Source organism: Calonectris borealis, chromosome Z (genome assembly GCF_964195595.1).
Source record: "Calonectris borealis chromosome Z, bCalBor7.hap1.2, whole genome shotgun sequence".
Taxonomy (NCBI): domain Eukaryota; kingdom Metazoa; phylum Chordata; class Aves; order Procellariiformes; family Procellariidae; genus Calonectris; species Calonectris borealis.
In genome coordinates, this window is record NC_134352.1 from 3,530,123 (window position 1) to 3,543,358 (window position 13,236).

General features: G+C 38.3%; 1 protein-coding gene across 1 annotated transcript in view; it reads right to left on the reverse strand.

Moving 5' to 3' along the window:
• The window catches only part of ADGRV1 (adhesion G protein-coupled receptor V1), a 290,582-nt gene that overhangs the window by 251,068 nt on the left and 26,278 nt on the right, over positions 1 to 13,236 (reverse strand). The window contains exons 10-15 of the mRNA XM_075138497.1: positions 11,893 to 12,069; positions 10,608 to 10,831; positions 3,506 to 3,538; positions 1,687 to 1,813; positions 1,413 to 1,598; positions 297 to 477 (exon numbers count right to left, since the gene is read on the reverse strand). Of these exons, the coding sequence (XP_074994598.1) occupies positions 297 to 477; positions 1,413 to 1,598; positions 1,687 to 1,813; positions 3,506 to 3,538; positions 10,608 to 10,831; positions 11,893 to 12,069 (928 nt within the window). The remainder of the gene's footprint in view (positions 1 to 296; positions 478 to 1,412; positions 1,599 to 1,686; positions 1,814 to 3,505; positions 3,539 to 10,607; positions 10,832 to 11,892; positions 12,070 to 13,236) is intronic.

A 13,236-nucleotide genomic window follows, 5' to 3' on the forward strand; every position in this document is an offset into this window, starting at 1 on the left:
ACGCTCCACAAACGGAGCTACTACCTCCAGGTTGCACTTTGCACATACATCAATACTCCGTCCCTCCTGTCTGGCATATTCTCTAGCCATTTTTTTACTGGATTGATCCCTCTGGCTTTCCAGGCCCATCCTTCTCCACTTCAGCCTCCACTGCTCGTCTTGCTGGCACTGTACCACTCTGGAAACTCCTGAGTGGAGACTTGAGTCAGACATTGTCCTAGAAAGGTGAAATGGGGAAAAGAAGCCTTGCAGGGGCAGACAGCAGATAAAGCAGTAACTCTAATAAAAATAATTACCAGCGTAGATGACTTCTCCTTTACTTTCCTTTATTGTTACTGATAGTTCATCAGGTAGAAACTGAATGACACCATGTGGATCATCATTCTTCAAAATGGTTATATTGACCATTGTGGCATTCCCCAGCTTGCCTGGCATTTCACTGTAGCCACTGAGTACCACTGAATATATCTCGTCCAGCTAGAAGAGGGAAACTCAGTCAGAATAAAAATACATATTCAGTATTCACATTCCAAACAAATGGGCAAACATCCACAGTCCCTAGCCAGGCAGAAAGATATAAATTTAAACAAAAGGAAATCACACACACTTTCTCCGTGCACAATGTGTTTGTGCATTGCCATCAGAACAAAGAACTAATTAGAAATTTCTATCTCTGATAGGACCATTTGCTCCAAAAATCTAGCATTATTATAGGCAAGGACTTATTTTGTATACTTAACTTAGAATCACATCAATTCACTGGTACAAATGTCTTTATAATGCTCCCTGAAAGGTAAGTTTTCTTTTCTATAAGATTTATTAACGTTTCTGGCTTTCTGAGAGGGAAAGCAAAGATTTTAAAACCATTGACAGCACAGTAATTTAGAAAGAACATATCAGCTTGCTTTTTTAATCTATTGGGACTTTGTACTTCATGTATTTTTTGAAAAAAGCTCACAGATAATGCTTCAAGGAACATTAAAACAAGTATCGCATCTATGTATCTATAAGGCCAATATTAGTCTAGACTGGGGAGCACTGAGTGAAGCTAGCAGATGATTACTAGGAAAAAAAAACAAAAAGGAAGTGGTTCTTCCCACAGAGTTCGGTTAAACAACGGCACTCTATGCTACAGAATGTCATGGATGCTAAAAACTTACATGAATTCAAAGCGTAACTGTTTCAATTCACAGAAATTGAACTGAATTCAATTTAAGTCCTCCACTGGGGACTACTAAACCCAAAGACACCACCTATTCATCCGGGCATCTCTGGTTTGGGGCTGGGAAGACACTCTGGAGAAAAGCCATTACACACTTGTTCTGCTCCTACATATTTGCCTATATTTTAATAACTGACAAACTAATACGCCTGTGAACACAATTTGAAGAGAGAAAAATACCAATTTTTACCTCTGGAATGCCATCCATCCTTGTCAGAAGAGTAATTATGATCTCTCTTTCACCAGGCTTAAACTCCAGAATTCCTGTGCTTCCATAAAACTCATTATTGTCTCTTGGTTCTACAGTGTAGCGTAGAAACTGCCTGACCAGAGTTCCTCTACTGCGGACAATCTGCAGTTCGACAGACTCCCCTTCCTGTAAAAAAGAAAATCCAGCTTTTTTCTAGCACTCTGCTTAAACTAAGTTGTCCACAATGACTAAGAGAAATGATTCAGATAGCTACCTTGATACTGTAGGGACCTCTGGAAGAGGGAGAAAATTCAAACACTCCTCCAGGATCATCATTTTCCAAAATAATAATTTCACAAGTAGTAAACCCGTATTTCAGTATTTGATTTTCCACGCTGACCCTGACAAAGGAAGGCAAGAGGGTTTTTTGACTGACAATTCTGTTTGGCAAGTAAATCCGCACCTATGCAAAGGACATCAGAATACTGATTAACTTTATGAATAAATTATGAAAACAAACTATTACCTGCAAAGAATAAAATAAGTTAAGAAAGACACATCAGGATGTTTTATCCATCTGTAAAAAAAACCTTTGCTTCTGAAGTAACTTTGTTTTCTGATTAGTTTTTATAGTTGGTGATTCTGGGTTTTTTTAGGCACGCATGCACACAACACACAGGAAAAGAAACAGAATTGTGCAGTAAAAAGTTAAAGTTACTTTCAGTATTACTTTGTATTTGGATCAAAACATAAAGGATAATCCAATATCATGTAAACAAATAGAAATTACATTGACAACTACATATTCTTACCCTCTTCTGCAAAATTTACTATTGCTGCTAATAGGAGACTTGCCCCTCAATATTGTGTATTTCATCCTCACTTGTGCGTTAACCTGCCTTCTGGAAGATGTGGACGCTACCTCTAGGATCCCGGTTGGCTCTAGTAAGTGTTGGACCCACTCTCAGTAGCTCAGGCTCATTCCCTTTCTCCTCCGTTCCTCACAAACCTGCTGCCTAAAAGCACAGGGTGAACGGTGCAGGCATGATCACATACTGCTCCTCTGGGTGGAGGATTTGTCGCCCTGGGCTACGGCTACACCATCTCGGTCTTACTCATGGACAGGAATGGGCCATATCTGACAAGACAAGGAAAGCTTGCACATTTGTTGCATTCATTTCCTCAGATGTGGTAATTTTCAATGACACTGTTTTAAGTTAATTACATTAAAAATGCCAGAAAACGTACTACTGAAGGATGCACCAAGAATGCACCTTCAGACTGACCGTTTGGATATGGCTTATTACATGGTGTTTTACATATTTAGGTTCCTGTGCATCTTCCATGTTTCCTGGAAGAAAATTTCAATGAAATCTTGGTCCCATGTGTTGTAAATATTTTTATGGTTTCACCGTACCACAACCCAGACTTCATCAAACACTATTTCATGTGGAAAGAAATGCGATCTATTGTATCCAATATTTGAAATCAGTTCCAGAAGCGTTTCCACAAACACTCCATGAATTACTGGAACACCCCCCCACAAAAAAATAAATAGCAACGTATCGCAACGTCTACAGGCAGGATACAAGATGCAAAACAGGAAATATCTATTTAATAGGTAACAGTTCATGTTTATTGCACATTAAAAAAATATGTCAGCAGACACAATAACTTGTGTTAACATAAAGTAAATGTAGGTTATTCAAAAACAAGATAACGGCTCATCTTTGACCACAGAAAACATCTTCTCTATAATTCTAGTTGGTTCAGTCATTTAGTTGGTGCAAATCGTATTTGTGGCAGTTTAAAACAACTAATCCATTATTGCATCAAACGCTCAAATATCAAACACTGAGCCATGCATTCACAACCTTCATCATTCACAGATCCTAAATAAAGAAACGCCTTCAAGCCAGAACCTCATGCCACCAAATTAAACACCAAAGAGCAAGCATGCATTGTCTGAAGAGATGCAGAAGACGTGATTCCTGAGAGGAAAAGAAATGATAAAGACAGATTCTGTCCAAACCAACCACTTGTAAAACAAAGCATTGATTCACTGAAGACAAACCACAGTTCACCGCACTTACCCAAAGTACACGACAAACCTTTCTGTCTCTACCCTGTCAACACAGAAAGAAAGAAAGAAAAGGGATGGGGGACGGAATGAAAGTGCCACTTGCTAGAATTTCAATAGTACTAATCTTAGAAAAGAATAATAATTAAAAAAAATCCCAGCATAAAGCTTTCTTTTTCCCTTCCAAAAGCTTATAACGTTCATTTTATGGGAACCCTACTTGCTTGGCATTTTCCTGTTGACAAATGCTAGCAAGTGGGCAGCTCCCACCTAGGAGAAATGACCCCACGACCCATTCCACATGTCAGGACCCACTCATGGTATACCCTACCAAGCCCTCCTCCAAAAGCTTCATTACTGCCAGCCTTTGTGCCTGCTCACAACTGCACCAGCAGCCCACATTTATAAATAGCCCTTCAATCACGAAAAAAAAATCTACATGCTCCCATGATATGTTATTTCATCAATCTGCCAAAGTAATGATAAAAACAGATAAGCACAGTGGGAGTTGTAACGGGTACATATATCAAAAACTGGTTTGGCACAAAATCACATCAAACTTCATTTGTGACAATTTTTCAATTAATCAGATTACCAAAGTAAAATAATAAATATAAAAATATAACAAACAAAAATAAGAAAAGAAAAGAGTATTTGCTAATCTCTTAATTGGTTCAGTTATAAAAAATTACCAAATCAAGTCATATGAAAGGGTAGTATTATTCTGCAATGGCAGGCATGCATGTTGGCTTTCTTAATCTAAAATAAATATAAATTAAATATAAAACCTGTATCTTCTATCGAAACACCATAAACAGATTACCACAAAATTTATAAAGTGAAATTCTGATTTCACTAATCTCAAAAAGAACACAGATTTGGAATTCAATAGAGATAAGAGTTCACTCAAAATTATGAGAAAATAAAGCAAATACACTTGCAGATACATTCTTTCAAATAGGAGATTTGAATTAATAGAAATTTGTCATTGATTTCCAGTGAGGCTAGATTTTAAATACTATACATTGAGACATCCTCCCTTCCTTCAGAAACATACGCAAAAGTGTTCCAAAACCATCAAAGTATTAATACAATGAAAAAATCAAGGAGAAAAATTAGTGTTGGTAATGTTAAAAATTAATTATATTGCTAAGCTGTTGGTAATATAATTTATAACAGAGAGTACAAATGAACCATTATGTCAACTGAGTGTTTGATATGTATGTACAAGCTTAAGTAGTTAAGACATAATAATTCATCAGAAAGTGGAAGGTCATGCCAGAAACAAAATCCCTTTCACCTTCATGGAGTTACACTGCATGAGTCCAAACACAGCTCAGACAAAGCAGCCTGTTAAGGTGAACCGAGGAGTAGTGCTAGAACCTAATACTGTGTTGTAATGCACGATGGCAGCACTACAGAAATCTGAAGAGGGGAGCAGACATGAACCGGCCACAAGGTACCCTGAGGTGTGCATCTTGAGCATCTCCAGGTGTTCTTTGAAAGGACTGAGAAGAGTGGCAATACTTTATTACTTTAAAATAGTCACAGTGTACGTCAGATTGGAATCTAGAGAACTTGCAGGTCAGAAAGCAACTAGTCGGATTCAGCCCATCCACTGCTAAAGGAAACCATTGTTTGGGAGGTTTCTCCACCCAAGTCCCATTTTCAACACTAGGATCAATTTATTTTTTTATTTGTTGATTGATCTGACCATATTTTCTCTGCATGACTGGCCAGAGTGCTGTCACTACTCTGACACAGTAGATGTTGGTTACTATTCAAAATAGAATATGCCTATGCAAAAATGGAATGGAAGCGCCTACACTTAGGCTTCCAACTCTGAGCTGTCGTTACATGAGCAATGAAGGGTGCACCCAATAGGATCCTTCGTGTCTACACTCCGAGGTACGCACACATAAATTCTCATAACATCCCTGGACCAGGACTCACCGGTGACTTCCCAGCTTGACCTTGGACTTGCCTCCTCGCTGCGGACCTGCCTGGCAATCGTTGCGCTGTGCCTGACCCTGGTTGACCACCATCCAGCCTAAACCTGACGTGTGCTCCTGCCTTGACCTGCCCCACCACCACCACCTTGCTTGATGCCCTGGACTCCAGGTTACCACTTACCTGCTCCAGCCTGCTCTCCTGTCTCGCTGGGGGAGGTGGGATGGGCCTCTGCCCAACCAGCCATGTTGTCAGGCTGGACCCCTGGCTCTACACCACCACACAGCCCCCAGGCCACCAGCCATCAGCTCTTGCTACACGTCCTGACAATGTCCAAGAACAATACGTTGTTCATGTACAGTCTTTTCGTCGCAGAGTAAAGACGTCCAAACTGCCATGGAGCGCACAGGATCAGTTTGGTCCTGTTTCACTCTTTGTGGTATGTGAAGCCATCTCTTTAGGCACCCCTGTAACAGCAGTGCAGAAACGGAACAAAAATGGCTCTTCAGAACTTCTAAAACTCATGGTTTGCCCAGGTGAGGGCATTCAGAAGTAACGATAAAAGCTAAAACAGCTCCTTGTACGCAGTCGCTTAGCCCTAGCACAGAGCTCCAGCTCCTGGAGAGCTCTCTCCTAGAGAGAGCACTTGACCAGGAGTAAGGAGAGCCCTCTCCCCAGGAAAGCCACTTGCCTTTCTTTCTCCTCAGCTTAACTTACTCTGTAAAACGGCCATCTGGGGACATGAAGCTCCATTTTATCACAGAGGATAAGCCCTGGCGATGTTTAAGATGCTAACGTAAGAAACGCAATCTCAAACTGCCTAAGTGTGTTTTCTGCGATGAAACAGCTGTAAAAAAAAACACTTTCCATATGACAAACTTCATGTGAAATGACTCGTCATCAGGGAAAATCTTTCTTTAAATAAACCTTAATTATTCTTTAGCAAGAACTACAGATTAATTAGGACAAATAACAGAAGCTTCAAAATATTTCTTGCACTTTTTTAAACACATAGTCCTACAAACTATCAGAAAGAAGATTTTCAACTGAGTTTAAAGTAACATAGGAATTTCAATGTTCTTATGAACTAAATACCACTGCAAATAAAATAATAATTATTAAGAGATGTAACATGATCGAATTTGATAGCTTTGGAGCAAGAATTGGAATTCTGCAGAAAGTAAATGTTTTGAAAGGCACCTGAGAAACTGTATTGCAACCGTGAATCTGTACTGCTGTACTATTAAAAACACACTTCTCTAAAAAACTTCCTTTTCTATCAGGGCATGTCAGAAAAGGTGCATTCAGATTGCCTGTGGAATGTTACTTAATTTGCTTCCTAGATTTGTAGTCAGTGTTTACCCCTTCTTCAATTTTTTCAGGATTATCTACTGATTTAATTAGTGGCAGGACCTAGCTTTAAAGAACAGTATTAAAGTAGGATTTGCCATATTAGAAATTCCACAGTGCTTCTCATCAGAGGGAACACCTTCTCCAGGTTTAATCCACAAATTATTTGATTTTGGAGGCTATTTTAATTTTTGTTACTCATAACAGGAGATATATGGTGTTATTATTTTGAAAAGTAATAAAAGCTAGCAGTAAGTGTCCAGTAGCACTCTTTTCAACATTCTACTACTATTTTCAAATAACTTTTTCCCCATCAAAACAAAGTCTGACCAGACCCTTGAAGAAAAAGCCAATGGTTTACACTGAACGAGATAGGTAATTCCTATAGCATCACCCATATTACTTACTAGAAAAATTACTTAAGACAGATAGATACGGTTTTGAAACAGACACTAGCCACAGGAAATCACCGAGTTAGGAGAAAATCCCAGCATCATTAAACAGTGTATTAGTGTTCCTGTGCATGCCAGTGCAGACAGCAACCCACAACATGCAAACATCACACGAGCCCTGAATTAAGGACCATAGACAGTCTGCAGTGCTTTAAATGGGCCTTCTATGATTTGCTAACTTTTTGACATGAAGTAATCTCTTAAACACAAAAATGTTAAAAAACTGCCAGACATTTCATAATGAAATAGTCAGCCTATGTTTTGCGTTTGCAATTTTTTTAAAACCTGTTTTCTAAATTTACTCAAGACAGAATTTCAGCCTATGGAGATTTGTATTGCAACACAGAAATCACTAGGACTATAAAAATCCCATGTTACGTTGCTTCAGTTTTGCTTTATTATATATAGTAAATGAGATTTAGGTCATAACATACGTACATGAATCTGTACTGGCATCCTAAATTATATGAGTCATGACTCAAAAAAAATGTGAGCATCAGGACTATTTAACTATAAACACAACCCGCGTGCCCTGGAGGTCCTGGCCCTTCCCTTGTGCCAACTGCCAGATCCATAGCTGTGTATCTGCCCCTTATGAGGGGATGGCAACTGCCGGTAGAATACGTTGTGCGGAAGGAAAAAACAACAATCAGGTTTTTAAAAAACTGATTTCTGTTTGTGCTTACCAGGTAAAATGAACAGCCCTAGTATGTATATATGCTTTCACAAAGCATAGACACAATTTCCATAGCCTGTTCCACCTACATTCATCAAGAAGACCAAGGCCTTTTCTTTCTCATACAGATTTCCCTACAGACATCTGGCTTTATTTATGTTTGGTCTCAATTCAGGCCTATTCAGATATGGGCAGGCATTCAACCTGAAGCTGCTCCTAAAAAAAGAAAATATGAAGAAGCTTCAGCAGGTACAGGATTGTCTTGTTTCTTTATTACGCATCTGTCTTTTTTGGAAGCATATTCTTCATGATATATATTGGCCTCCATTTTGTGGACATAATTCAGAGTTATTTTTAATATCTACGGCCTACGGGCAGAGGCCATAGAACAAGGAAAGAAAATACTATTTTTAATGGCTTGGAAGGTTTCTTTTATAGTTATGGATGCAATTAAAGCTTGTTTAAAATGTAAATTGCCTTAACAACACCACTGAGTTGTAGATAATATATCCTTGTCAGAACTAATTCTTTTTATTATTTTACCCATGCTATTACTAATTGCAATAAATAGAATGCTTATGAACATATTTCTATGTCTATAGTTTCATTAAAGTCCTTACATGCTCTGTTTTCCTACTGACTTACGCTACAATTTATAGAAGAGTGCAAGCACATCCACAGCACAGTGCATCTTTGTTTTCATGCTAATCCACCACTGCTGTGAGGAGCTGGCTGCCAGCCTTGGAAACCGAAATCTTCTGTTCACCCAGAAAATACAAACTATGCAGAAAGCAATACCACAAGCTTACACACATAACCCTGCCAGTATCCTTCAACCCTGATTTGAAGAGTCATCTCCAGTACCGAAAGGATGATCTTTGCGGTCATTTCATTCTTGGCTTCTGCTAATGTTAAAGGTGCCAAATTTCACTCATAGCCTTGAGGGACACTATCCAGGTCTAGAGAAAAGTTCAGACTTTATCTCCTCCTTGTTTATTGCTTTTTCCGGGCCTGACCGCCTGTGCCTTACTTCACTCTCTGACCTTGCCAAGTGTGGGAAGGCTGCTTACCGCTGGCACACTTTTTACCAGCCACTTCATGACCAGCAGAACCTGCTACGCCCACCATACATAGTTATGTCTGTTCAGCTGCCAGTTCACCCCTCATTGCAGCCACCATTTTCAAGGCGCAGCCTAGGGTTACTACTCAGAATAAATGGCAGAAAGCTGTAGTTACACACACCCGTAGAGCTGTCAGAACTTAAAAGGTTAGTCTTTTACGCTATCCACCTCCTCTATCTACTTAGTTGTTTCCTTCCCTTCCACTCCCATTTTTTGGCCACCTTACACAACTTCTTCACAACTTCCATCATCATTTCTAATCATAGCTTCCCCCTTTGTGCCAGAGACTCTAATTAATTCCTTGAGATGAACCAAGAAAGAAGAGAACTGCTTGCAATAGTCTCCATTTGTTTTTGTCTTGAACAGGTTTGTCTTTTCAGTGTTGTGAGTAGCCAAGGTAGAATAAAATAACTCATTCTGCACTAGATGCATCCACCAGCCAGCTTCTCCAGAAGCAGGCCAATCCTGCAATGGAATAACATCTTTCCTGTGAGATAGAATGATGTTCAAAAAACAGGCATTCCGAAATAGGATCAGCAACAGCTTCAGGAGCTGGTTGCTGGTTTGCTATCATGTAATCACCGTGGGTATCTGGTGTTGAAGTCCCAAGAGCTAGTTTGCACTTCCTATATAGGATGAAAATACTTCTGCATAAGGCAAGGACTGTGTAAGTAGTAGATGTTCAATGCGGACATTGCTGCTGGCAGATCCCTATTAGTATGTTTCCAGAAAAAGCGGAAAAATTACCGTAGACTAATGGGAGGTAGTAGAAGTGGTGGTATTTCTAAACTATATATACAATGGAGTTGTTGGAAGCAGGACAGAAGACATAGCCAAGATTCTCCTGCTAGTAAATCAAAGAGGGAATACACTCCTGGATGTGTACTAATTTAAGTATTCTCAGCAGTGCTCACAGGCAGATAATAGCATCTCCTGAGGTACCTTGCAGCCTTAATTATCCCATAATCCTGATCTCGTGCAGAAGGGAGACTACAACACTGTGCTTCAGAAACACCATTGCTCTCTTTGTAGCCAAAGAGTGTGGTAATGGTCACACTGGGCTATTTTGGAAGCCAGGAGTTGCGATGGAAATTGATGGAATTATCAAGAGCAAGGAATACTAAATGTGCAGATCAAACAAATAAAAAGCTAATCTAATTCAGCAACAACACCCTAGCTATAAACCTTTTTCTGAGAGACACAGTTATGTATTGCTTTCTACTCTTCATTATAGTTTTCTCAATTATCTCACTAAATACTACTTTTCTGAAAAGATATGGTTTATAACTAAAGATCAAAGCTGAAAGAACTTCCTAAATAGCATACATTATTTTCATCAAAATATAAACAAAATCAAATCATTAGATAATAAATACAACACAGCTTCTTACATTGATCTCCAGTCAAAGAAGAATCCATACACAGTCTGAATCAAGGGCCTAATATTCCTTCAGGCACTTATCCACACAATACAGGCAATACCTCTTAATTAATACTGTGCTAATTTGTTATATATAAACTGAGTATTACAACTGATACATATGAATAGAGATTAGGATACAATACCTGTCTAAAGTTAACAACACAGTTTCGTTCATTTCAGGTATATCATCAGCTTTAACAGTAATGTTGATTGTAGTATCACTTTGTCCAGATAAGAAAACAACGGAGCCATTAAAAGGACTTATATCATCATGTGTTACTGCCTTTTGGTTGACACCAGAGGGTTTCAAACTCCAAAACACAGATGCTTGACCATCAGTCCCATCTCGATGCAATGCAATGGAAACCTATGAAACACATGAATCTGCTGTGACTTGTAAAAGTAGATGCAAAAACAATTACCCCCTTGCAAATTACTATTTGAATATGAGCCTCCAAATGTTCAGCCTGTTTTTTCATTCGCATCTATGTATGTGATATGAGATCAAAGATGGTGTATCAATGAAAACATATACTGAATCTTATCTTTTCAACCATTTATCAGTTACATATTTAGACAGTGGAGGTGACAGATTATTTATATTACAAATCACTAAGCAACCATCAACACAAAAAGCCTTGTGTGACTGATTTAATCAGTGCCCACCGCTTCAAGACACAACCTAGATTTTAAACATAACTACCGTAATTTTACTCTGTTTATTACAGTACAGTGCAACCTCTACTCTGCTTAAGGTAATTAGCAGTTTTAATCTGAGAATGAGAAACAAGTTATCTGATTCAGGATTTGTGGGAAGATGTCAGTGAAGACAGCCAGGGAAAAAAAGTGAAAATGTATGAAAAAAACATTTTCAAAAAAGTTCCTCCAGCTGGTACTAAGGCATTCGTATAGATGGCAATGCTTTTGAAAACGTTTCTTTGGGTTCTCAGAAACCTAAAAAGCACAATTGTTGGAAAACATGCCCAGCAAGCCAAAAAATATGTTCACATGTAAGTCAGTCAACTATAAGATACACAGACGTTTCCATGAAATCTAGGACTATTATCAGTCCTACTTTACATTACCGCCTTTGCAGTTGGTGAGAGAGGTTACAATTGTCTGCAGCTTCTTTTGTTCTGTGTGAGCATCAAGACCTAACTGGTTTTGGATGCTTACAGAGAAAGCAGAGATCAACCTCACTTTTCTGATAATGACTAACACATTATTTCAGACCTTAGTTTTACAAGCACTTTTTTGCCTTTTTTTTTTTTTTTAAAAAAAAAACCAAGGGAATATTTGGGATCAGGCAGAACTTATGAGGAAGGATTTTCCTCACATTAACTTTCATATGTTACACTGAATATAGCAAACTTTGCTTTCTCCAAATAAATTTTCCATATAAGGGACAATATCAAAAGCTTTACTTACCACTGTAGCAGCGGAATCTTCTGGCTCAGAAAGAATAATCGGAAGATTGTTAGTAAAGCCTATTTCTCCATTTGCAATATCTGGAGTAATCCTCAGAGAAATATTTCGAATCTCGCCTAATCTAGGACTCATAGGTGGTACTAGAGGAATTCTATTCACCAGCTCAACTTTTTCTAGCTGTAAGAAAAAGTAAGAAAAAATTGAGAAATAAGAAGTCTTAGTACCAAGTCAGAACAATTCTGACATTTCAGAATAAGTTTCATATGCAGATAGCAAAACACCTCCAGAACAAATTTCTCTTACTGGCAGCAGTTTTACCGGCAACATTGCTGTTAGAAAAATGTGTAAGTAGATGTGTCAATGAAATGAAGTGGATACCGCTGAGCTTTGTCAGCAGGATGGTATACCTCTCAGACAAATCATGTTCCTGTACATAACTACATGTACGTAGAGGGAGAATGAACCTTCTAGATCGGCTGATTCATTACTAGACCTATGAATAACAGTACTGATTTGACAAGTGGCCCAACCTATTGTCCTAACTTCATTTTTTGTGCCATGCATTGGTAAAAATTTGCTGAAGTCACTGGAATCGTAACAATTTACAGCCTTTAATGAGGCCAAAGAATGATCCCACCTTCTACTTTAAGGACTTCTCCATTTATAATAACTAACACATTAGAATTGCATTCAGAACTGAAAATCAGTAGAGTATTTCAAAACCGTAGTCTCTGCTTGTGTTACCATATTTCTGATGGTTTATTGATGCTAAGAAGAAATAGAAAAATGTTTACCCTGTCTTTGAATGAGACTCACTAAACCCAGCAGCAGTAGTGACATAGTAAGGAAAGCAGGACTTGACTGTTTAAATATTTCTTTCAAATATAATTTATACCATGTGATTCTGTTTACATGCATCATTACAATAAATGTTTCCATAACTGATTTGCATATACTTCTGCAAACATTTCACTGGGGCATGAACCCCCAATGACAACCACCTTTAACTCCCACAAGGATGTTTTTTGCTTGGAGTTATCCTATGTTATCATATAGTAAGGCTTTATTGGAGGAGGGAAAAGTGGCTTTATTTAAATCCATATAGTGATCATGAATCACCATTCCAATTGATGATTATTAAAGCCCTTCAATTCTTAAAACCAATCTATATAAAATACTTGGGCTGTGTCATACTTTGTTTTACCACTGCTTGAGTAACACACAAAAATATTCATGCACATTTGATTTGATGACAGATGGAACTGTTTTACAAATACTGTATTCAGTAATTGATTCTCAACCATACCAGCTACTTATTGAGAGTCAGAGGAACAGATGTTTCGC